The sequence below is a fragment of the Pseudonaja textilis genome, chromosome 2, assembly GCF_049901715.1.
Source record: "Pseudonaja textilis isolate UNSWEBS1 chromosome 2, rPseTex1.2, whole genome shotgun sequence".
Taxonomy (NCBI): domain Eukaryota; kingdom Metazoa; phylum Chordata; class Lepidosauria; order Squamata; family Elapidae; genus Pseudonaja; species Pseudonaja textilis.
In genome coordinates, this window is record NC_141991.1 from 23,735,923 (window position 1) to 23,763,452 (window position 27,530).

Genomic DNA, 27,530 nt, shown 5'->3' on the forward strand with positions numbered 1-27,530 from the left:
GATGAATCATGGGCTGGCTACCCCCATCCCCAGTTTAGCAAAGAGGAAAAAAGTCATGATACGCTATGTGATGGCGTGAGTTTGATACTCCTATGTTAAAGGAACACCCTTGCTGCTTTGTAAACTAAAAGCAATGCAATTGGTCTGACTTTTATCTGTGCCCAACCTCACTTATAATGACTCATTTCTTATTTCCACTAAGATGTCACTAGAGTTCACCTAATATATAGTTTAATTTAGTTTACCTTATTGTCATTGCACCTTGTACAACAAAATCAAACACCACCTTCAGTGCACATTATGACCATGAAAATTAACACAAACACACATCCTTTACACTCCACACAATGAACCGAAAATCCCCAATACCACACCAATACTGCACTATACAGTAGAATGCAACAGAGCTACTGCTATAGGGATAGAAGCTGTTTTTCAGCCTATTTGTGCTTGTTTTTATTATTCTGTATTGTCTGCCAGATGGTAATAGTTCAAAAAAAAGGGTGCCCAGGATGAGATGGATCTTTGAGAATGTTTTGAACTTTCTTAAGGCAGCAGGAGCTATAAAGCTCTCCCAAAGAGGGGAGAGGGCAACCAATGATATTCTGGGCAATGGAGTTAACCCTCTGGAGTGCTTTCCTATCTGCCACTGTGCAATTGGCAAACCATACAGAGGTGGAATAAGTTAAGATACATTCTATGGTGCAGCGGCAGAATTGTCACCAGCAGTTTTTCATTCAGTTGTTGTTTTCTGAGAAGTCTCAGGTAGTATAATGTCTACTGGGCCCTTTTGACCAGGGATGCAATGTGAGCACCCTAAGTCGGGTCCTCTTTTATGGTAACACCCAGAAACTTAAAATTGGCCACTTGCTCTTCTCTGTGTTCATTGATAAGCAAGGGCTGGATGTCTGATCTGTTCCTTCTATAGTCCACTATAAGTTCCTTGGTCTTATTGGTGTTGAGGACCAAGATATTGTCTCCACACCATGAAAGCAACTGGTCCACCTCATCTCGGTAGGCAGACTCATGCCACCTGGAGATGAGTCCCACCACTCATAATGGTATCACCTATTACTTTCCAGCCAATTTTATTCCAGCCTTTCTAGCATTTTCCCAATCAAAAGCCTCCTAGTTTCTTCACAAACTCCAAGCTGCACAGAACCTTCTTAAGAAAATGAACGGGATAACATAAAACCTACGGCTTCACTATCTCTTCCAAAGTTGGAAATCCTATTCTTATGCTTCTTTTTCTAAATAGGCATATTTCATAATGATAGAGATGTTTCAATATCTCCTGCTAATTTATATAAATTATACTGAATTCCCAAATGCGAACTTATCTGGTTTTTCTGAATTAGTTTTATTTTTGTAGGAGGTATCGTATTTATTAAGTAATCAAATTTAGATTTTTTTTTCTTAAAGGAAGCAATTTGATAAGTTTACATGTTAAAGAATACTTCCAAATCATAGACTAGAGAAATCACGTTTTCTTCCTTACTTTTGTTTTGTTTTTGCTTTTGGTTAGAATTTCTTCATGTTATTTATTCTCCAACAATCTGCTGATCTTTTAAAAGGTCAACAAGATGGGCCAATCTTTCTTAGGCTATATATTGCACCTTGCTACATCTAGCATTTTTTTTCATAATGATGTAGGTTGATTTCACAATCATGTCTTTCTATATTTATAGCTTAGGAACATTTTTTTGGCAGGCTGCTGAATTCATTGAGGAAATAGCAAGTGATGTATTTTATAGATTACTTGTGCATCTCAAAATGAAATTAAGACTTTAAAGTGCCTGGATCTTGGTATTTGTATTTTCATTAAGATAAATTTTATTTTTTTAATAATTAGATTACAGATAATCAGAATTGGAAGGGACCTTGTAGATCATCTAATCCAACCCCCCGCCAAAGCGGGAGACCCTACACCATTTCTGACAAATGGCAGTCCAATCTCTTCTTGAAACTCTCAACTGATGGCGCTCCCATAGCTTCTGAGGGCAAGCTGTTCCATTGGTTGAGTGTTCTCACTGTCAGAAAGTTTTTCCTTATTTTCAGGTTAAATCTCTCCTTGTTCAGTTTCCATCCATTATTCCTTGTCTGGCCTACAGCTGCTTTAGAAAATAGCTTGAACCCTTCCTCCCTGTGGCAGCCCCTCAAATATTGGAAGACCGCTATCATGTCTCTCCTAGTCCTTCTCTTTACTAGACTAGCCATGCCCAGTTCCTGCAACTGTTCGTTGTATGTTTTAGCCTCCAGTCCCCTAATCATCCTGGTTGCTCTTCTCTGTACTTTTTCTAGAGTGTCAACATCTTTTTTATAATGTGGTGATCAAAACTGGATGCAGTACTCTAGGTGTGGTCTTACTAAGGCTTTAAAGAGTGGTATTAGTACTTCCCTTGATCTTGACTGTATCCCTCTGTAAATACAATTTAGGATTGCATTAGCTTTTTTGGTGGCGGCTGCACACTGCTGGCTCCTATTTAGTTGGTTGTCCACTAAGACTCCAAGATCCCTCTCACAGTTACTGCTATTGAGCCTGGTTTCACCCAGTCTATATGTGTACTTTTGGTTTTTCTTGCCTAAGTGTAGGACTTTACTTTTCTCCACATTGAATTTCATTTTATTAGATATGGCCCAGTGTTCTAGTCTGTTGAGATCCATCTGGACCTTGAGCCTATCTTCTTGGGTGTTAGCTATTCCTGCCAGCTTAGTATCATCTGCAAATTTGGTAAGTTCCCCTTCCATTCTCTCATCTAAGTCGTTAATGAAGATATTGAAGAGTCCTGGGCCTAAGACGGAACCTTATGGCACCCCACTGCTTACCTCCCTCCATGTAGACTTAGATCCATTAAGGACTACTCGTTGAGTACGGTTTGCTAGCCAGTTGCGAATCCATCTAGTGGTGGTACTATCTATTCCATTTTTTTCTAGCTTACTAAGAAGTAGGTTGTGGTTTACTTTATCGAAGGATAAGATTCTTTTGGTTGCTTTATGTACTTCTGGACAATAAGGAACCCTTGCCATGATTATAGATGTGTTTTGAGGTTTTTCCCCATAGCAGTGTCAATGTGCTTTTCTCCAGTGCCTCTGATGTGGCAGAAATGTGCGCTGATATGCTTTACACTGCCTATATTGGTAAGTCATATTGTGTTTCAGTAATAAGATAACAACTGGTGCTGTCCACCCACATATAAAGCAGGACAACTTAAGGAAAGTGATTGATGGATTCCCTGCTGGTAGGAAAATCAACTAACAATTGCTCTCCCTATGGAGAGAAAAATGGTTATATCAGTTGTCAAAATGTAGACCTTGGCTAGCTCATCTACATGTGTTCATTTGTGGGCACATCTGCATGATAAAATAGGCAATGCAACCCTGCTTGTCTAGGTAGAATCTGCATGGATTAATAAGTACTGTACCAATAAAAGTGTACAACCCATTTTGGAGGGGACCGGTTGTGTATTTTGTCCAATAAAGCAGGTAACTATAAAGCTGCTCATATTTCTTAAAGCCTTCTAATTCTGCATGGAAGAAGCAGTGAAGCACCTGATCCATAGGAAGAAAGGGTGGGAAGACACAAAGAGAAGTAGGGCAAGGGGCTCTTTGATGCTACTACACCCTCCACCCAGTCCTGCCTCATCTATCAGGAACCGAAGCTTTCTTACATTGGGAGAGCGAAATAACACCCTCAACTTTCTCTTCTCATGCAGGGTTTGAGGGCAAGTTCTGGTTGGAGAGAAGGAAGTAACATGTAAGATACTTGTTGGCAAAAGGCCTACTTTCTTCCCATTTCCTTCTCTTCTGTGCTTCCTGGAAACCTTGTGGTAAGGCTGCTCTTGTATGGTTCAGATACATGCATAGCATAATATATATAAAAAGGTAAAGATTTCCCCTGTCCAGTAGTGTCCGACACTTGGAGGCGGTGCTCATCTCTGTTTCCTAGCCAAGGAAATCAGTGTTGTCCAAAGATGCTTCCATTATCATGTGGCTTGCATGGTTATAATGCTGAAGGTGCATGGAACACTGTTATCATCCCACTGAAGTGGTACCTATTTATCTACTTGCATTTGCATGCTTTTGAACTGCTAGGTTGGGCAGGAGCTGGAGAAAGAATGGAGCCTCTTCCTGTCATGTGGTACTTGAGTCTCGAACTGTCAATCTTTTGGTCATCAAGCCCAAAGGTGCTTTTTTTCAAGAGACAATTGGACTTTCTGAATTTTTTTTAAACAACATTTCGCTTCTCATCCAAGAAGCTTCTTCAGCTTCTGTCTTCAAAGAAAAAGCAGAAAGTCCAGTTGCCTCTTGAAAAAAAAAAACCTTTGGAACATTTTCACAGGTCTAGTGGTCTTCTAGGAGACCACTGGATATGAATCAAAAAAGCCATGCATCAGATTCTCTGGTACCATTGGAGATGGAATGTGTAGGTTTCTAGGGAAGAGTGGCTAGTGAGCCATTGCCCTACTTTCCTTCCCCTCAACAAATCTATGATTCTAGAGATCATCTGCAAGGAATCAGATAACTTGTGGCTAAAGATCAAGTTCTTCCCTTTTCTTGTCATTCTTCCAAATGGCAAAGGTCAGTAAAGTGCTGCACATCTAGATTTCTGAATTTGCAGGAAAATTGGGGAGGTGATGGTGGGGAGGATGAAGCAAGAATTTCTTATTGGAGTTTGGTAGTTGAGTTAAAGAGAGAATCCTTTTCCTTGACATCAATACCTTCTAGTTAGCTAATCCTAGAATTTAAGAAAGAATCTGTCAGCAATAAAAGTGCTTAAAAATGCAAAAGTGACCACTGGAGAGAAAGAACTTTTCAGTTGTGAACTGTAATGGTTCTGATATGTTTGGAATCTTACTACAAATCTAGAAGAAATTAATCACTTCCCTATTGTTGCATGAAGAAAAAACTAGAAGATTGGAGTAATGAGTAACCACATCTCAGTGAGAGAAGAAGGAAGTTTATCAAATAAAATAAAGGAGGTTTTTGTACCAAGAGCTATAAGAGGAAGACCGTCAAAACGAAGCAATGCCAGTGACTAAGAATGTCCATAAGCAGATTTAGAAGCTATTCTGCAGTAGGGAAATTTAGAAAGATTTAAGAACCTGACAGAACAAAAAGGGGTTTGAGACTTCAGGGAAAGAAAAATGTACCATGGAACAGGAGATAAGATAGTGGACCCTCAAGGAGAAATGAAATGAAATGAAAAGTAGAACCTTTATAAACTTTACAGTCTTTGTTGCCTAATGTATAGAGTGTGGAAAATAGATGGAATATATCTGAATTGCTACCACAGAAACTTTGATTTAATTATGCATGGAAAGCTGGGTCAATCACAGGAAGGCTCTTAAAAAATCAAGGTGTATTTACCCTCATCTACCCAGGGATACAGAAATCAGTTCAGTTGCTGGAATTCTCATAAGCCCACTCTTATCTTCTTAATAACATTGCTAAACAGGTGATATGAGAATCATGCTTGGAAAGAACTAATTTTAGTTTTAGGCAGCTGCCAGCAAGCTTTATACTATGACACAGCAAAAACTGAGGTCCAGACAGTACCAAAGCCCACTGAACATGCTGCTGTCTTCAGCAAATTCACTGTAAGCTTATCCTCCCCAGTTCTCATCAGATTAAATTCAAAAATCGTAGGATAATTTAACACAAATTTGGAAAAGTTCTTCATGCTTTGCTGCAATGCAGCAAAGATAAACAATGGATAAGAATTTTCTTAATTCTGAAGTCTTTGTACAAAGTACTTTTGGTTCCTAAGCCAGATTTTCCTTGAGCTAGCTTTTTAAGAGTTTTCTAATACCCATAGCAATTGTTTTAGCAAGGGATTATTTGAAAATCTGTCCCTTAGGCAATCTAGAAAAGGGGACACAATGCCCTTGCCCTAGGGAAGAAAGCCTGAGTTATGAGAGTGTCCCGCAGAGTTAGACATTCCACCTTAGTTCGTGCTTCTTATGAAAACAAACTCTTTAGTTAAGAAATCAGCTTCAGTTTAAATAAGCTAGGAAAAGATTCAATGTTTTTCAATTTTTGCCTCTTTTCTAAGGGGAGCATTACTGAATTCTTGAAACTACTTTCAAGACATAAGAATACAAAAAGATAATAAAGCACTGTTCTAGGTTCAACACAGCCACTTCTGAATTCCAGGACTTGCAATGATAAATACTTTCCAATTTATTTGTTTCCAGTCTGGTTGCTAAAAATGAATGCACTGGTCCAAATACACTCAACTGCTGAGCCACATATCAGCAATCATTTCCATTCTTCAGGTTTCTACTAATGCGTGAGTATAAGTGTGGTCAAGGCTGGAAATAAACATTTCTTTTTAAGATGGAGAAACTGGCAATAAGATTCAAGAGTACACAAAAGAAAAGTTACACTGACTGGTTCTTCCCGTATTCTCAACACTTCGGTTTTGCTTGAGCTGTAAACAGCAACTTACCTTGGGTTGGACTGAGAAAGAGGGGTCATTTCTTTCTGATAGTGACTTCCTTGATTAACAGGCTGTGAAAGATACAAGAAATAAGGAATCAAACAATGACTTTGCCGTGTTCTTTCAATGTATATAAATCTGAACTGTAATTAACTGTCGACAAAGTATATTGTGTATATTTAATTCTTACAAAAAGTAAAAAAAAAAAACTTTCTTAGTTTCAAAAATTCCTCAAAGAGGTTGGTGGAAATATGGAAGGATAGCAAGGCGCACATCAGTATAATATAAATTCACATAGGCAGTAAGATAATATATTTTTATATTGAATGAATCTGTGACATAAGGTTGTGATGGGTAAGCATCTCCTTCCATACAGGTTTCGCTCTCCAAAGCCTCAGAAATACTTCAAATCAGCTCAATGCTCAATTGTCCTTCATACAGTTGATTCAGAAATATGGAGATTCTCCATGTGTCAGTTAGTACAATCTAGCTGATCAACAAGAGAGCATAAAAATACCACTCAAACAGCACTTACCACCTCTTATACTTTGTTTAGTTGTTTAGTGAGTTGTAAAAAATAATAGCGCTGAGTGCACTTGTTAAAAGGATTTAAATGCCATGCCATTATGCTTCATGGCCCAAATTTAACAGAACAGTGAATGGTGAAAGATAGCATTTTCCCCATAGAGGTTCAGCATCACTCTGGCTGAACCTCTATGGGAAAGAAGGAGAGCCCCAGGGAGAAAATTCCTAGCATATCCCAGAAATGTACTCCTGAGCTTCCAGTTGTATGTTTAGACCAGCAAAATACTTAACAGATAACAGATAATCAGAGTTGGAAGGGACCTTGCATGTCATCTCCCTGCCCAAGCAGGAGACCTTATACCATTTCTGACAAATGGCAGTCTAATCTCTTCTTGAAAGTCTCAAGTGATGACACTCCCACAGCTTCTGAGGGCAAGCTGTTCCATTGGTTGATTGTTCTCACTGTCAGAAAGTTTCTCCTTATTTCCAGGTTAAACCTCTCCTTGTTCAGTTTCCATCCATTATTCCTTGTCTGGCCTTCAGGTGCTTTAGAAAATAGCTTGACCCCTTCCCCTCTGTGGCAGCCCCTCAAATATTGGAGACTGCTACCATGTCTCCCCTGGTCCTTCTCTTCACTAGACTAGCCATGCTCAGTTCCTGTAACCGTTCTTCATACGTTTTAGTTTTTAAAAATATGACAGTATCCAAGCTGAGAAGGGCTTTAACATTGGCCTGATTTAATGGTCTTCTTTTGGCCATTTTGAAAGGCAGATACAAAACAATTTTATTTGCTGCCTGATTATGTCTATTTTGCTACAGCCCACGGGCCGGATGCGTCATGTGTAGGCCATGCCCACCCCAGTTCCACGAAGGGAAAAAATGGTTGCGATACTTCACGTGACGGCGCAAGTTTGACACCTAGAATCCTTTGCTCACATTTTACTGTACTGTGGATCTTATATCAATATTAGAATCTGTTTTATTTCCCCATACCTGGTAAAACTAGCTTTCTCTGCCACTCTGAATGTTTGATTTCTATGTATAAATTCTGCTTTCTGATCAAAGGGGCTTTAAGCCCCTGGATGTTGCCATATTCTCTTATGCTGCTAGTATGTGAAGATTAAAGCTGACCAATCTTCATCCCTTAAAATAATATAACTGGCCTAACTTTTGAACACTATTAAATATTCCACTCCCGTCTTAGATTTTTAGCTTTTTGACTTAATTTCAGACAAATAACATTCAGGGTTGTTTAGAGGGGGAGGGAGGTCCAAGAAGCATAGTTTCCAATGGTAAAATAGTGACAATAATATTGTATATTTGTATTATTCTTTTAGTTTGTGTTTTATGTTTGGCCCTCCTCTTTTACTTTTAAAGAGTTTGCTATTTTTTTGATTCTATACTGGTCTTTGACCAAAATTTAAGTATTCTAAAAAAAAAATCCTACCCTGAAGAAAACGGCTTATCACCAGTGTATTTGGAACATCACTGTTTTGTATGTGGAAAATCAGACTTGAAATGCTTCTAGATATACCACAGCTGGAAATAAATTGATTAGCTCCTGAATGTGTAAGGAGATTACCTCATTCTCTTCTTTCCTCAATTCCCTTCCTTCTTTGCAAATTCCAGAGTTGGATTTGATGCAAAACAGTCACTTTAAAAAAAGTGTATTATACTTGACAGCTAAGCAGAAGAATGTATAATTCTCAAAGCTATTATATCTTTTGGAGCATCTGCTAAACAATTTATATTTCAGTAATATTTCCTGACACACCTAGTTACTACATTTCATTTTTTGTTAAACTATCTTTGACTGCAGAGTACAACTTTAGTGCATTGTTGTTATTAATGTATGTAAGCATCTGCTCCTGCCTGCTTGCCTATAGGAATTCTGAACCTTTGTAGCTTGAGAGAAAATCCCTCTCTTCCATCCAATTTTATTAAAGCTACAACAAAACAAGAAGGACATTGGATAATCATGCCACAGTAGCATATGGTTGAAGCCATGCCTTGTACAGGAGGAAGGTCAAAGTAACTCTGTACATAAATATGAATATTTATATTAAAATGTGAATATTTATATCAAAAATGTACAAAGCCTACATTCTAAAACTCACAGAAAAGATAAATGATAGACAAAGAACGGCCTTCTGGTGGTGCTGTTGCCATAGATTAGACCTAGGGATAAAGAGGTTATCTCAAATTCAGCCAACATCTAGAACAAAAGCAATGCTTTCTAGTGAGAAGTTGTCTATAATCTACAAAGCAAAAATTAGCAAAACTCTGATGAATAAGACTGGAAGAAAGTATGACTAATTGGAACAAGTCTGGATGGTATCATTTCTCACAAGAAACGTTATGTATAACATACAACTTTCTCTCTCAAAGCAAGGGAAACTAAAATTAAGCATCCATTTTTTTAAAAAATACAAGACTTAGAATATTAACATCGCCGAATATTGAAAGAAGAAATAAAGTTGGTTACAGCAGTTTTGTTTCACTTGCTATAGAAATGTTGTTCTTATTTTTATCAGCCCTGGAGCTGTAGATGGTTAACATATTTCTGGAAGTCTAAAGCAGACCAAGTGAATACATGCCTTGTTTAATGTCAAATTCAAGTTCTAATAACAGAGTGGAAGAACTTGACATACATATTCATATAGGAGAAAATATACCATAACCTAGTTTAAGAGACTTTCAGACATATAAAGGAATTCTGAATTTATAACAGATATCACACTCTGAAGGACTGTGTAAATAACCACAAGCTCTCTAACACTGGTCATTAGAGAAGACAGTGATAATATATTACAATGTAGTACAATATTCAGTTTAAAATATGTTATTTAAAGTTTCATGATAATCTCACATATTTTTAAAAAGGAGCAATGGTTTGACCATCAAAATTTCATGTATTTGGGGCATTTATAATTTGCACACTCCCAGGGGAACCATCTATTGTGCTTAGCAAACATACTTGGTTTTTTAAAAATAATCAGGAGAATCCAACAATCACAGAAAATATAGAAATAACCAAAACTCCATGTGAAATTCATTAGAAATGTGAATATGGTCAGTGCTGCAATAAAAGCCTTCTTCCTGCCTCTGTACTCATAAGTGGAGGAATTCTGAGTCAGCAGCACCATTCTCTGAAAACAGCCTTATTGTATAAATTGACAACAACAACCATTTTAGCCTAGTTATTCTGAAGAAGAATAAAGGGAGACAAGCAAGTTCTTAGTTGTGGCGGATGACTTTTTCACTAGACAAACAGCTGACACAACCTGGACAGGACAGCTTAAGGGAATCTGACTTTCAGCTTTTCCCAATAGCCTTGAAAACAAATCAAGAATTTCAATTGCCAAGAATATCAACTTAACATTGCATGGAATTTATAATCCTGCCCCCCAAACTAAAGGAAAACACCTCAAAAGAATATACTATAAGCATCAGAATCAAAATCTACTAAGTGATTACCTCAACAGAAATAATTCATTGTCCAAAAACATTTTTTAAAAAAAAAATGGTTTCAAACTATAAACTGAGGAATGGGGATTCTAATGAACAAAGATTTCTTCATAGGTTCAGATTTTCAAACAGAGAAGCAACTAGAAAAGTTTGTTGTCCAGTTACTTTTGATAATGCTCTTTAATGACCAACTGATTGTATTTCAGAATAAATAAACAAAAGAGATATGTTAATTAGGCTGCAGCTTCTATAGCAGGGATGTCAAACTGGTGGCCTGTGGACCAGATGTATCATGTGCAGGCCACACCCACCCCAGCTCCATGAAGGGTAAAAAATCTCACGATACGTCACGTGAAGGCAACGGGATGCGGCGAGTTTGATACCCATTTTCTATAGCAAATATAAAAAAGCTATGATTGAAAGAGCTGAGAGCCAGTTTGGTGCAGTGGTTAAGGCACCAGGCTAGAAACCAGGAGACTATGAGTTCTAGCTCTGCCTTAGGGATGAAGCCAGATGGGTGATCTTGGGCCAATCACTTTTTTCATCTCCTGGAAGGAGGCAATGGCAAACCCCTTCTGAAAAACCTTGTGAAAAATACTGCAGGGACTTGTCCAGACAATGAATGAGAATTGGACAGGAATGAAGAAGAAAAAAGAGAGTTGTAATAATCTGTTCTTTCTCCTGTCTTGGTTCTTTGTAATTAACTTCTTATTTGGTTCCCCCTCCCCCCCATCCATTTCTTTTACTTTACAATCCAACCATGCATCTTTTTCATTCTTCTGATTAGCATACTTGCACACAGTCCCTATGGCACTCTGTGTCACAATTATTTTATTCTGTTCCAAGCACTTTCTATATATCGCATCTAGTTTATATTCATTTTGCTGCAGGATTAATATATCTTTTAATATTTTTTTCATCCATGATTCATACTGTCTCTTCCTGCAATTATTCTACCATCCCTCTCAATTTTCCTCACTTCTTATCTTTACTTTTGCTCGGATTTTTTTTTTTTGCCAAGGACCCCTCTGGACACTATCAGAATATCCTTCTATCTTTCACCAATTTTCTAAATCTCTCACCATAAGCAATGAAAGCTTTTAGACTGATATTAATCCCTTTGCCCTGTATACCTTTGAATAGATGTGCTTAAACAATATGTTTGGGGGAAAAAACAACAGAGTTTTCTTTAAGCAAACAATCGTCATTGCCACTGATTCAAGTCTTCAAATTCTCTATACTTTCTTGTATAGTTTGCACTCATCCATTCATGTTATCTGTTTTACTAATTTTTCTCCTAAATCCCATTAATTCAGAATATCAACAATGAGATGGACAGCATATAAATTTAATCAAAATAAATAATCTTCCCTCCTCCCCCAAATTCAGCATTCACATAGCGACTAAGTAGGAGTTACTTTGCTGATTTGGAGATCTGGAATCTTTATTAGAAGTGAATACTTTAGTTCTGAGAATGTTCCCCCCAAATCAATGATGCAGACAGGACAAAATGAATGCCCTTCCGATGTTCACAATATTTCTAATAACAGTATTGAAATATTTGAAGGATATCACAGAGAAGAGAGAGACAATGTATTCTCCAAAGCACCTGAGGGCAAAACAAAAAGTAACGGATGGAAGCTTATCAAAGAGAGATCCATCCTAGAATTAAGGAGAAATTTATTGTCCATGAGAACAATTAATCAGTGAAACTGCTTGTGAAGGTGCTCCATCACTAGAGGTTTTTAAGAAGAGACTGGACAGCTGTTTGTCTGGAATGGTATATGGTCTCCTGCTTGAGCAGGGGACTTGGACTAGAAGATTTCCAAGACCTCTTCCAATTCTGCTGTTCTGTAATTCTGATCTGATCTGATGGAATGAAAAGAGTGCTAAAGTGTTTTGGTCCTGAATATTTGAATCTCTGCCCGTTTCAAGAATGTGCTCATAATTACCAAGAGAAGGATCCAATGAAGTGTATATAGGGTGAGATAATTTGTTTATTACCAAATAAATGTTTAAGCCAAATCAAAGAGGAAATTTTTAGGAAATATCAGGAATTGTTTAATTAAATGCATAAGGAACTCAGAAGGAAATTTAAAATTTTAGATGTGTGTGTGTGTGTGTATATGTGCATGTATGTGTGTATGTGTACTGTGTATATATATATGTTTATATGTATATGTGTGTGTACACACACATACATTTCAAAAGAATATACAGCTTTCAAAGGAACCCCTTAGAGGCTCTACACCAAGAATTATTGAATTTTAGGGGGAAAAAACCCAATAAGAGTCTGTCCGGGAGGAGAAGAATAAACCCCATAGGGAAACTTGACCATTGTTTGTTCAACATTGTTTGTCCAAGGAAAGAGATTTTTCCCCAGTGGTCTCGGTAGAACCCCAAAGAATCAGACAATCAGCTTTTTATACAAGCATGGGAAAAAGCATTTCAGAGCTTTATGTGCAGATTCCAACATAAAACTGAACAAAGATGCTCACCACTTTCTCCTTCTGAAGTCATTGGGTAGTGTTTTTTGTTCCTAGCTGAAATAATTAAATTGACCTTAGCTTGATGGATACATCTTTGTTCAACCTTCATCAATCCAATAGGACCTATTGTCAAGGATTGGGGATAATGAAAGAGAACTGACTAATTATAGACCTACCAGGCTTTGGAGTATAATAAACAAATGATGTGCCAAACACTTAAACTGAAGACTCCAAGACTAGCTAGAGCTTAAAGGTATAACAGGAGACAAACAAGTGAGATTTAAAGAGGCCTTAGTGCCTAGTGATATTCTTGTACCTCTTAATGAACAACCAGAACCATAAAGTGAAGTCTGCCATAGGCCTGCCTTGATTTAACATCTGCTTTATATTCAGAATGATATTGTGGGAAAAGCTAAAAAATACATTCAGTATAGGAATCTTCTTTTCTGGATTCAGAAGCTGTACTTCCATGCCCCTTTAAGGTGAAATGCAATCTAGAATGGTTGCTCCAAGACAGAGGTCTCCAAACGTGGCAACTTTAAGACTTGTGGACTTCAATTCCCAAAGCTATGCTGTTTGGAGAATGCTGGGAGTTGAAGTCCACAAGTCTTAAAGTTGCTAAGTTTGGGGACCCCTGCTTTAAGAAATGGTAAATATATAGAGAGAAGTGAAGCAAGGATGTATTTTGACCCTACATTGTTTAAATTTTACATTAACTTTGTGTTAAAGAAAAAAGCTAAACAAGATTTCCATGCTCCCCAAATTGTAAGATATAATATTCCCCTACTTTTGCTCACAGATGATGCAACCGGACATCATCTCATATATGCTCACTGTGCTCAGAAAAACAATAAGACCTATAATTCTGCACTTCAAGAAGAACAAGCTGGTTATAGATTTCTAAAAAAATCAAAGATTCAAGTATTTGTTAAAAAACCTTTAAGAAGAGCAGAGCAGAGCAGGGCAGGGCAGGGCAGAGCAGAATAGAGTAGGTCCATCTTTTACCTTTTAGTAGGTCCATTTCTTACAGCAATGTTTTATTTCATTAAGATTTGAAAAACACATGATGAATATATTATCCAGTTGGCATGAACATCTTTACTGGCTACTTGGAGCTTCTTTTATTTATCTTTTTTATTTTAACCAAAATACAAGAACTAATGGCAGTAGCTTTAATGTTCTTGGCTCCAAAAGTTATATGGTGCCCATGTGAAAATTTAGACAAAGGAGAGGTAGTACAAACCAAGTCCATTCTTTCTGCCTCTGACATATCTTAATACATTATTCAGGCTTAAGATTAGGATGCCTAGCATTCAAGTGAGCCTTGGAATCAGATAAAGTTACTGGTTTAAGACCAGTTTTCCTAAGAGGTTTATTACTCTTAGTTCTGGCAGATGATCAACTATTGAGTTTGAAAACAACAAATGAACTAAAATAAATATCATGCAGAATTTTGATAGAGTTTTTTACATTTATTGGGCATTCTAAATTTATGTAAGCTGAACGTTCTTGCCCATGTGAGTCTGGGAGACTGAAATAATACAAAACTTTATACAAATATAAAGTGTGTTATACAATACTTTCAACAGGGATCTATCTCTATGTCCTTTCTGCACCAATACACAGGCAGAAGGATGAGTTATAATTTCCAACCTGAAACATTCTATTACACGTAGAGTAGCCAATTTCTATGTAGGAGCAGTGAAAACAAGATAGCAGATAATGATGATGCAAAAATGAAGTGAGCACTGTTTTATCAATGCATGTAATTTTGTAAACTTGCTGATTGTATATTGTAAATGAAGGTTCTCTCTCTTTTTGTTGGACTACTAGATTATTGCTACTTGTGGTACTTGGAAACATTATGATTTCAGCTCTGAACCCCCATTTGAGGCCCTGCATGGTCTGTGTCAAACCTTGAGATTGGCTTTTGGAAAAAATTTATACAGGAATCTGTGGTTCAGACTTAAAACAAGCAACAGTAGGAAAATGACAGACTATTAAATTTGATGGATTTCTAGAGAAAAAAACTGGACAGATAAAGACATAGAATATAAAATTATCTATAAACTGAAAACTCTAGTGCATTGAAATGAATGGAAAAGAAAATGAACCTTGTCTTGTATTATAGGGCCATGTTAAACTTTCAAATAAGCTTAGCATCTTAGATGTTACTGTTTTGTTTTGTTAACACTTGCTAGAGTGTTCATCCATGTAAATCTACTGGAAGTGTGCATCATTCAGCAATTATGATATTTATATCTTTTCAATTCTTGTAATGTTTTTAAAAAAGTATGACAAACAATGACAATCCTTTAAATCAGGGATCTCCAATCTTGGCAACTTTAAGACTTGTGGACTTCAACTCCCAGAATTTCTGAGCCAGCAAAGCTGACTGAGGAATTCTGGGAATTGAGGTCCACAAGTCTTAAAAGTTGCCAAGGTTGGAGACCCCTGATTTAAATGAGTCCTGGGGGCTTAGCAAGAGCACAATAAGGAAGGTAGAATTCAACTTACTGCTGGGAGACATGAATTCCAGGTATTCGTGTCATCACTGCTTGTGCTGATGCTAATATTACAATTGTTGATCTGAGAGGCGCTCAACCCATGTGAAAGTCCATTATATTCTAATTCTTCATTTTGCTGCCTTTTCATGCTAGCCAACATCTGCATTTCAGACATGGTCATGTTGCTTGGCTGGTAGTCTTTCCAATTATATTCCTATGGATTACATGAAATAAAACATGAACATTGTACAGATACATCTGAAGAACTGCTTCCGGCGAGAGGGGCAGCATACAAGTTTAATAAATAAATAAAAATAAAGAACACAAACACAGAGATAAATATATTTCTGTACAGATAGTCCTTGTTTGTTCACTAACCATTTCAGGTTACAACAGCACTGGGAAAAAAGTGACACTTATGACTGTTGCAATCTCTCCATGGTCACTTGTTCAAAATTCAGGTCCTTGGCAACTGACTCATATTTATGATGGTTGCAGTGTCCTGGGGTCATGTGATCACCTTTTGCCACCTTCTGACAAAGTCAACAGGGAAGCCAGATTCACTTAACAACCATATACTAATTTAACTGCTGTAATGATTCCCTTAATCACTGTGGCAAAAAAGGTCAGAAAATGGGGCAAAACTCACTTAATAACTATCTTGCTTAGGAACAGAAATTTTGGGCTTGATTGTGGTTGTAAGATGAGGATTGCCGGCGAGCATGTATAATTTGAAAGACAAGGTATGAATGGATACATTTGCTCCAAACTGTGGATAGCAATTCTCTTTCTCTTAACAGAAAGGAAACTGCAAAATAACAACCCCCAAACAGTACAACACTGCATTTCAAAAGCTTAGCTTTCTGTTCTATAGTTTTATGGAAGCGAAAAAAGCATTAAAAAACTGTGATTAATACTATATAAAAGGAGAAGAAAATTAAAGCTAATTTAAGTAAGCTATCCTATGAACACAGAAAGAATCAGTAATTATAATCCAATGAATTCCACCGAACTAGAGCATCTGTTACAAGGTGGATCTACATAATTTTCATACTAATTCCAGTATGGTTATTATTTCTATGGGATAGCAGTGAGAGGTCCCACAGCTTAGATAAAGAAGACGTATTTTATGCATAATGCCAGGGTCGAAAAGGCTTCCATCTGAGATCATAAAAGAAACCCCCACTAACAGCAGATATTATTGGTTTATATATGCCAGACCCAATGGTTTGACTCAAAAATTATTAATATTCATAAACTGCTGCTAATTTATTTATTTATTAAGCACTTTAATCTGCTTCACTGCAGAGGCTATAGTCTCTGGGTAATGCACAAAGCATTAAAAAGCCCTTAAAAACAACAACAACAAGAAAAAACACCTTGATAAGCATATGGCAAACTAGATTGCTGGTTGAAATCTTAATCTTTGATCAAAATCCTACTGGAAAAGGATGATATTTAATGCTTTCAAACATTTTATAGTGTATGGGCTATGCATTCTCCTGAGGTAAAGTGTTCCATAGTTCAAAGGTGGCTATGAGAAAAGTCTGTTGCACACTTACTTCATTTGCGTGTGCCGCTTTCTGCAAGCCTTCCATTGTTGATTGAAAGGGATGGGATGAGTTGGGACATTAGCTAGGTAGCCTCCGATATAATTTTATGTGATATAGGGATTTTACAGGTAATATCCAACACTCAAAACTGAGGTGAAAAGACAAGCTAGTGCAGTTAACTGCAAAATGTGCATAACACCACTTAAAACAGATTTCCTGGGTATTATTACCTTTATTGTCAGAGTACAACATGTGTACAATGAGAATGGCTGAGCCTCCTTTCATGCACCCCGCCCCCCCACACACATAACTCACAGCGAGGACAGAAGTCCTTAACCCAGACTCAGTCTTATTACTTTATGTGACCTTTTTGCACAATGTGCCGGCCCTACAAGACTGTCATACTATGTTGACATGAAGTTATTCTCCATTCAGAAGTCTGACAGCTCACAGGTAGAAACTGTCCTTCAGCCTGTTGGTGCGGCTGGCTATGCTTCTATAGGTCTAACTGCTGCCTTCTATACTAGTTGCATATTCTGGGTTTGCTTCAAGGACAGCCCCTTTGCTATAGAACAACCGCATGGTGTGATCCACCAATGAGATGCCAAGATTTCTAAATCCCAGTAGGGCTGTAACATGGTGTACTAAACAAAACCTCCTGGCTATGGCTTCCATCTGCAGTTTAAACAGATGTTGTGGCTTCAGGTGGATCTTGGGGTCCCAAATCAACCCCTTCAAGGGTTGTCTGGAGTAATCAACAAGTCTAAATATCTATGGAGATTCTCAATCATCCAGGTCATGGTTATCCCAAAGATGTTTTACAAAAGGCAACTGAGCTTCCTTGGATTTTTTCCTTGAAAATGTTTTGCTTCTCATCCAAGAAGTTTCAGAACTGAAGAAGCTTCTTGGAGGAGAAGTGGAACATTTTTAATGAAAAAAAAAAACCCTAAGAAAGTCCAGTTCCCTTTAAAAAGCACTTTTGAGACATTGGGCTTAAAGTGAACAGATGAACAGCATTTCCATATTGGTTACTTTTGTTTATGACCTTCAGGCTATAAACAAAAGTTCAAAGTTTCACAGAATTACTGGTCCAATCTGGACTGGTGATGTACTATGAAATGCAATCACTATGCTCAACCCGTTCAATAGATGAGCAGTTCCTTAAAGATGTTGAATAGCCCAAAAAAACTTTCATTCTCTCTTGCCAAAGTCTGGGTGAAGAGCCAAGTCTTCACAGCTCCTCTGAACAAGAATAGAGTATGGGTCATCTGAATCCTGAGGGAACCAAGATTCTGTTATGTAACCACTTCTTCCCATCTTTAAACCTGGTTAAAGAGACTTTGGGATAAATGTTGCTTCCTTGGTTGGACACTGTTGTTAAAGGCCTGGCAATTATTTTAAAGCTGTCCTTTTTTAAGCTTGCAAATCTATCGGAAAGACATAGTGGGGTCTGTGTTTCAAAGCCAGGAGTTACCTGTACAAATGAAGAGAAACCCCCAACTTCTTCCAAATTTAATAGTAGCACACTAACAGCAGTTAAGTTCTGTACCGTTTACACTGCTATTTAAATGAGAATAGAGCAATTGCTGTTTTGGAACTTTAAAAAAAGGGCAGTTTCCTTTTATGAAAATGGTATTTTATCTTCAAAAGTATCATTTTACTTTTTTTAAAAAAAAATGTAGGTGTGTAGTAGGCCATTCTCAGTTTTCAGTGACATGCTTTTGGCAATTCAAATAGATCATTTGCAGAAGCTATTTGAATAAAAGCCTTCTTTGTTTCCTCTCCAGCACCACAAAGCAGGCCATTCGGCACATGAATAGCAACACTGTTTGATCTGTATAGATTTAGAATCAATAATGGGGTTGCTTTATATCTTTAAAAAGGAATAGGTTGAATGAATTGTGGGGGTGGGGATGGCAAAGAATTTAAGAAATTCCCTAACTGTGCTCTGTTCTTTAGGAAACCAAATGTGAGCTCATATGGTGAGCCCTTTTGTTCATAAATAACAATGTGCACTCAACATGTTTAATCATAATATTGAAACTGAAAATAATACAATGAAAATAACGCATTGGAAAGAATAGAGAAAGGTGCCCATTATATGTTGGCTGGTATTCTCTCTAGTGAAATTTGAAGTGCCCCAAAAGTCATTGTGTCATGGATTTGTAAAGCCAAGCAAATGGTCTTTAAAGAGCTGCAGATTTCTCTATCGCAGTAATTCTGTTCTAGAATATCTAGATTTGCATGAATCCTCTCTCCCCAAAGTCTTTAGAATCAGGTGTTCCGGAAAAGTACTCATTTTTACAAAATCTGAACTTCTGATTGCCAGTTTCTATAAAACATGGACTCATCCTTTGACTAGTTAAATTTGTAATGGTTCATCAGTTTTGATATTACCATATTCCTTCTACTCAAGGCCTTTCATATATTATTGAAGAGGTAAGACCTGCCAATCAAATTAAACACTAGGGTATCTGTCTTGTCATGGGCAGGTCTGCTCTCCAAGCTGACATTTTCCCTGACATAGGAAACATTTTTAAGGCAGGCACTCCTTACTGTATGAAGATGGGTATAGACAGAGATCTATCATTGTTTCCTAAACTCTCAAAGATACTCAAAGTAGTCTAATCCCATGTTACAGAAGAAAACAATCTACACCCCTTTTCTGCTACCAAATATGTGCAGTAATTCAGACCTAAGAATATTACAAGCAGAGACCAAACATATATAGCACGGTTTACTGTTTCACCTCATCTTTTCACACAAAACAATTTACTTTTAAGTCAAAGGATGGAGAATTTATATTCAGCTAAAGCATAGCCTTGATATGAAAATCAATAATGAATATATGGAAGAAAGTAGGAAGGAAGAAAGGAAATAAGTAAGTTAAAAACACAAAAAGTATTATTCCAGCAATTGTGATATTATACATCAGCCTTATGTTACTTAATTAAATTGCAGTTATGGCTAAATCCTACTCCTGAATGATATTTGTTCCTTTTTTAAATAATACATCTGTAAAAGAGTTTTTAAAAGTTTCTAGATCTTTCCCATTTTTCTCATTTGTCTTATTTTGATGCCAGCATCTAGCTGACCTCATCTGTATTTGGACTATGAAGATAATTGTGTAGGGTTAAGACTTAGTTTTGCGGAGGGCAAAGTGGTTAAAGACATTGAGCTTGTCAAATGGAAAGCTTGGGTGAGCTCCCGTTACCTGAGACAACTCCTACCCACCTAGATGTTCAAAAGCATGTAAATCAGAGGTGGTATTCAGCAGGCTCTGACCAGTTCTGGGGAACTGGTAGTGGAAATTTTGAGTAGCTTGGAGAACTGGCAAATACCACCTCTTACTGGCCCCACCCCCATCTATTCTCAGACTCCCAAGTCCCAGCTGATTGGCTGGGTCTTCTTTTGTTGCCCTGCACAAGAGAATGGAGCTGGAAAGCAGGCTAGTGGGGTGGGGAAGAAATGGGGATTTTGCGTAACCTTCCCCCAGGAGTAGGGAGGGAATGGAAATTTTACAGTATCCTTCTCCTGCCACGCCCACCAAGCCATGCCCACAGAACCGGTAGTGGAAAATTTTAAATTGCACCATTGATGCCAATGTGAGTAGATAAATAGATACCATTTCAGCCAGAAAGTAACAGTGTTCCATGCACTTCAGTGTATAATCATGTTGGCCATATGACCATGGAAGTGTCTTTGGACAATATTGGCTCCCTTGGCTAGGAAATGGAGATAAGCACCGCCACTTGGTTTGGACACGACTGGCAGGGAAAACAAAGATGATTAGGGGATTAGAGGCTAAAACATATAAAGAACGGTTGCTGGAATTGGGTATGTCTAGTTTAATGAAAAGAGGGATTAAGGGTGACATAATAGCAGTGTTCCAATATATAAGGAGTTGCCATAAAGAAGGAGTCAACCTATTCTCCAAAGCCCTTGAAGACAAGACAAGAAATGATGGATGGAAACTAATCAAGGACAGAAGCAACCTAGAACTAAGGAGAAATTTCCTGACAGTTGGAACAATTAATCAGTTGAATACCTTGCCTCCAGAAGTTGTGGATGCTCCAACAGTGGAAGTTTTTAGGAAGAGACTGGACAATCATTTGTCTGAAATGTTATAGAGTTTCCTGCCTAAGTACAGGGTTGGACTTGAAAGCTTCTAATGTCCTTTCCAACTTTTTTGTTCTGTTGTTCTATTCTGTTATTTCTTTAAGACGTGGTTACTACTACTATTTAGATAATTTGGGGGCTGTTGGCTACTCTGTAAAATTATAAAAAACATTCTGTACTGTTGCTAAGAAAATTATATGTTAATATCCACAAAGTTCCATTTGACAGCAATTTTTTTAAAGAAAACCCACAAACATTGGAAATATAGCGGTTGCTCCTTGGTTCAGTCTTAAAAGTTACCTTGATACCCTGTGAATGATAGCTTTGAGAGCCCTCTTATGAAACCCAGATTTTTCTTTTTATTTTGTGGGATAAAATAAATAATATCAAGTAAAAATGGCAGGGTGATGTAGACATCATACATCACTAGGATTCAAATAACTTTAAACCAGATCAAGGCGATTTATATGGTTTTGGAGGACAGAATTTGGGCAGATCTTTTAATATTTTTAATGGTTGTATGAAAATATACAGAGAAAGTGTGAATAGGGAAATGGAATGCTGAAGCCTTAGCTAGAAGAAACAAAGCAACTTCTTTCCCAGAATTATAGAAACTTTGCCGGATCCAAGATTTGGATTGTAATCTAATAATATTTTTAAGAAAATGTCTTCAATTTTTGAAATGGACAATTTCCTAGAAATGATACCTAGAAACAAAATTTCTGTTTTTTTTTTTACTTTTTTGGATTTATATTTGCATTGTTTGTGACAGCCAAATAGAATTTGGAAATTAAACAAATAGTTAAACTGAAATCATTTTTTATTTTTTAATGGGACATTTAAAAGCTTATATTTTCTTTTTCTTTTTTTATGATAAGAAGCATTTGATTAAGCTCTTAAACATTCAACAGATAGACAAAAACCTGTTATCAAAGGTAGTTTTTACGGTTCAGAGAAGCACATAATGACATTTGCATTCTCCCATGTTCAAATGATTTATTCAGATTTATTTAAATTTAGTTGCACGTGCAGGAAAGTTTAATTACCCAGCTATCTACTTGGTTGCAATATTACCCAGAGGACTGCACTTCTTTTTTAATTAAAAAATATTTGAACTTAATAATAGAGGACTCTATTAAAGCATGAATAAAACATTGTAAGTATACAAGTCCTTAAATTTTACTAAGTAGTGAGCAAGTAAGAGTTGTTCGAGCATTTTTAACAGTCATAATGCAGAAGGGGATTAGGAAGGAGGGTTTTTTTTTTAAAAGGTCTTCATGCATATTAGCTTTGATGCAAAAGCCAATGATGGAAACAGCACTCTCTTCCCCCCCAACATCTCCCCCCCCCCAACTCTTCACATTTTCTTCTAGTACTACAAGAGGAGGGAGATAGTAGAGGAGATATATCAATGCTTGTAAACTGCAACTGTCTGGTCAATCATCCAGGCAAGTAGGAACTTTTATGAATTAAAGAATTCTATTTTTTCCATCTTTTTTTAAAAAAAGAATGGTAATATACTAATAATTACTAACAGGTTCATTACTGGATTCGGAGGTCTCAAAACACATTCATATTGAAAAGATGAATTTGTTTTGGCTTAAAATATGTGGCTTTCAAACTACTTTGATCCAGCCCATTGTAATCATTTGAAACTTTAACAGATCAAGATATATTTGGATAGATTCAGTCCATCTTTCTCAAAAGAGATTCCTAACCAAGAGTGAACTGCTTCATTGGAGTTTTCCTTGGATACTGATTGCTTCAAAAAAGTACTAGAGGTCATTCTAGTCCCACAACTGGTCCATATCTGGTCAATTAATTTGTCCATGGAAGGAAAGAAAAGAACACTGCAGCTGTGTCCGATAATGTCTATTTTGGAAACAGATTATGGAATAAACTTCTGAAGTTGAGGCAAGCCTCCTCACTATAATTTAGGGTAATACAGAAATACATTTATTTATTCAGAAGTTATTTTACAGTTTTTATGTTTATTTTTATTGTTCCATATTTTGTATTTTTGAAAATTTGTATTTTTATGGAATAGCCTAGAACCACTGAAGGAATAGAAGGCAAGTTTATTTTCCAAAATAAATATAAACATTTGTTAGCTGTGAAGAGTATTACTGTATGCAGATAGGCTTCAATGGTGAATGTCTTTAAAGACTCAAAACAAAGAGTAAACATGGATCTAGAGAGAAAAAGTTATTACTTGTACAATTAGGCCTCTATTTGGGATGCTTATAGAATCAAAACTTCTCTTAATTTTCTTTTATGGTTATCTCATTTTCTTCTTATTCAATTGTATTTCTTTTACCTAAATTTCTATATCTTTTTATTCATTGTACTTACACTTTCGTCTGTCTTGTTTACAATTTCATATGTTCTCTTCCAACATTCTTAAGAAGCAAAATTCCCCCTATGATTGCCAATCGAAGTGCAACACCTTTAAATCTTATTGTTATTATCATATGAAATCTCATTAAACACTGAATTTGTGCATTCTAAAATTATAACATTCAAATTTCTAATATCTATTTTATATCATGTAGATCTCATCATTCAGACTTTGCTTGGTACTTCCCCTTGAAAATGTAAAAAGAAAAATTCTAAAAACATAGCAAAAACTATATATATATATATATATATGTGTGTGTGTGTGTGTGTGTGTGTGTGTGTGTGTGTGTGTGTATTAGTAAACAAAATAGTTATTTAAAATCATTCTAGTACTTGTATGAACCTTGTAAATCTTTCATGTTTCTTTTCAATATCTATCAATCTTTGAGAACAATTGAAATGTTTCCCTCCCTTCTTCATTATTACTTAACTGTTAATAAGCATACCATTGGATAGTCATACAATTTTATCTTATAAATTATTTACTATTAATAAGCAAAATAATTATTCAAATTCATTCTAATAACTGGTATAAATTTCCCTATAAATGTTTCACATTTCTTTTCAATACTTTATCAATCTTTAGAAACAATTGCAATGTTTCCCTCTCTTCTTTATTATTGCATTAATTATAAACATACCATTACACAACAATACAGTTTTATCTCATAGATTATTTACTTATTTCATTTCTAACTCATTACAGTATTCTACTGTCACAACACTATCTTTTGTACCTTTGCAGAATACTTACTTTTAACTTGATTTAACCATTGTCCCTGGGTTTTCTAGCTGAGCAAATACCTTTAATCCTAGTACGTTTCCCCTTTTTATTTCCTGCTTTTGTCCCTCATAAGTTCTCTTCCTTTCTATCTTTTCCCCCTTTTTCTCATCCCTTTTTTTATACCCTTCTCTCTCTAATTTTCCCTTCTGTAGTTTTCTTTTCTGCTTCTCCTTGCTGTTCTACTTCTTTTTCAGACTATTTTTCTTTTTGGCTGTTCCCTTTGATCTCAAACTTCTAACTCCTTTCCCCCTTTTCCCCCTTATTAGCACACTTTGCATTATTTGATCATTGAAAATGGCTTCCTCTTTGTCCCACTCTTCTTCTTGCTCTTGAAGCTTTTCCTTTTGCTTTTCATAGTTCAGGATCTCCATTTCAAAAAATTCAAATATGTAGCCAAAGGATCTTCCTCCCCTTTCTGCATCTTCTTTCTGTTTTTTAAGACTCATCTTCAATCCCTCCAGGACTGATGCCATTTTAAACACTTTTGAACAACCACCCGATTGACTTTAAGTAAAAACAGAAAAAGAAAGGAAAAACCAATGCCAAAACCTTTTTTTAAAATCACCAAATGGTCCCAGACTGTTCCTTCTTGTTTCTTTCCTTTACTTTTACTTTCCGTGGGTTACTGCATCTTTTAATAAGATTTCAGTTACCATGTATCCTCGGGAGTCTTTTCAAAGTTTCACTGTTAATCCTCTTTATTTTTCCAGGTGGCAGTCCATTTTTCCATTATTCCAAGTCCCACCCTTTTGCCTCCACTCTTCTCCTTTTTAGGGCTTTAAAATGACCAAGAAAAAAATCTTTATTCTTTTGACACTTAGATTTCAGCTTAAGGTTGCCTATTGGTGTCAAAATAGATTAATATAAATTTCTTTCCATACCATTTGTAATTGTCAATACAAAGGTTAAAAAAGGGTTTTTAACCTCCTTTTCTCTCTCCTTCGCCGCTTAAAGATCTTCTTTCAGAAGTATCCCTCCAGGTATTTTTAGATTCAGGATATCTTGCTTAGATGCTCTCTGTTGTTTAGCCCGATCTGACCTGCTTTCCTCTTTGTCTTCCTCCTGCACAATCTTATCCAGTTGGGTTCTTCTTTGAGGTGGCCATTTCTGACCACTGCTGCAACCGCCTTCGGGGAAGGGAGTTTAGACCAGCTGAGGAGAGATGTGGCTCCCCTCCACTTGGCTAGCAATCTCCCCCCTCTTCACCACCTCTACAGGGTGGCTTCAGCCCTGAATTCAAAGGATTGGGGCACTCCAGCGGCGAGCACAGATCGAAACCGTGCACGATCGCGGATTTCAGTCTGTCACTGAAGAGACCCAAACCGGAAGTCCATTTCTTGTCTTGCCTTCTGATGCTTTGGAAAATAAGTTGACTTCCTCTTCTTTGTGACAGTATTCAAATACTGGAATACTGCTACCATGTCACCCTAGTCTTTCTTTTCTCTAGACGGACCAAACCCAATCTCTGCAACTGTTCTCCATATATTTTTGCCTCCAGACAAAAACTAATCAGCTTCGTTGTTCTTTCTAAAATGCACTTTTCGAAGTCTCAACATTTTTCTTTGTAATGTGGTGACCAAAACTAGATGCAGTATTCCAGGCGTGGTCTTTTTCAGGATTTATAAAGCAGTACTCATACTTCATTTGATTTTGATTCTATGTCTCTGTTTATATAACCAAGGATTTTATTAGCTTTTTTAGCTACTATATGGTGGGTAATAAAATCAGGAGAATAAGAATTAAATTGATGGACATGAATAAAATCCCCCACCCAAACGGCTTGGGGATTTGGACTATGACACTGTTTGGATTTGGACTGTTATCCTTCAATCACTTCATTTTCTGTTTGGTGGGGAGGGGAAGGGCTGCAACAATGTTCTGAAGTGCAGAGAGAAATGATCTTCATTCCACAGATCACTATTGAAATTCTGTCAATTTTCCTTTCCTTTAAACTGACTTGGCAATGTGCCGACTTCAGCAGTTTGCTCTTAAAATTACAATAACCTTGCCTTTTACGCTGAGTAGATGTTTGAACTGTTGCTTGATAATGAAACTTAAATCTCCCCCCCCCCCGAGAAATCCAGTTTGATAGCGAATGGAAGAGAAATTAAATACCGACATTAAAAAATCAGGACAAAAGAACTGAAACTCAAGCAGACCTTGGGGATTATCCATACCAGTAAATGCTTTCCCTACTTGAGAAGTCTAAGCAGCTATCCATCATAACATACAAGAGAAAGGCTTGTGAAAGCTGCTGTGAAAGGGGCGTATTTGGCACACTCGTTCTGGTCTTTCCTTTCTTTTGCTCAAAAGAGAAAACATGCAAACAAAGGTTTACACATTTCACATAAAGGACAACCATCTATGGGGCTGGTATTTTGCTCACTTCTTTGTATAGATTATTAACAAGCAGAGAGTTGCTTGGAAAATGCTATTCATTCCTGAGAGTCTCATAAGAAAAATAAATGCTATAAGCCAACAGTTGAATTTTTTGCCTATTTTTTTAATGCATCTGGTTGCTAGATTTGCATTGTAGCAGGCAGTCACTTATTTCCAGTCTCTACTGGCTTAGTTGAAAAACATGCAATCATGCTTGCAGGGCAGATAGCCCCAAGTGCTACAAACACAAAAACCAAATCTGGTATTTCAAAGAGGCAATCAATCTGTCAAATTCCATGCCTACAACTATTCTAACAATTGGGGAAAAAATTCTTTTTATGTGGAATTCAGTCAGAGAGCAAATAGCTTTACAAAATCTCTTCCAATGGAACATTAACTATGGCATGTAATTATTGACCTGATATCCCAGTTTCATAAGACTTTAGGGTGGTGCTAAAGGTAAATGTTGATCTCTAAGGATTTCAATTAAAAAGAAAAATAAATGAAATAGATTAGGTGTATGAGGAGAAATGCTCTACATGACACTAAAGTGCACCCTTCCCCATCATTTACATTATATTAACCTAGAGGAAATCCATAAGTAGGATACAGGTGTTGAAACATCTTTCATCGTAAAAATGAACAAAATTCTTCAGTGTCTGCAATTGTTCTAAAAAACTTCTTTTCCTCCACTGCTAGAAACTTTCTGTAGATATACCAGCCATATTTAAATCTGGTTAATAAGAATTCATTATTTTTTCTGCCTTCTTCTTTCACTCATTAATTTAAAAAATGTCAAATTACAATTGGACAGATTGGAAATAAGTTGTTTGTGTAGAAAATGTTTCATTATCCCAAACAAGACTTTGT

At 36.7% G+C, this 27,530-nt stretch overlaps 1 protein-coding gene across 2 annotated transcripts in view; it reads right to left on the bottom strand.

The window, feature by feature from the left end:
* CFAP20DC (CFAP20 domain containing) overlaps positions 1-27,530 on the bottom strand; it is a 155,985-nt gene that overhangs the window by 43,332 nt on the left and 85,123 nt on the right. For both annotated transcript variants that reach the window (XM_087923569.1, XM_087923570.1), the window contains exons 12-13: positions 15,439-15,642; positions 6,449-6,510 (exon numbers count right to left, since the gene is read on the bottom strand). In XM_087923569.1, coding sequence (XP_087779695.1) covers positions 6,449-6,510; positions 15,439-15,642 — 266 coding nt within the window. The remainder of the gene's footprint in view (positions 1-6,448; positions 6,511-15,438; positions 15,643-27,530) is intronic.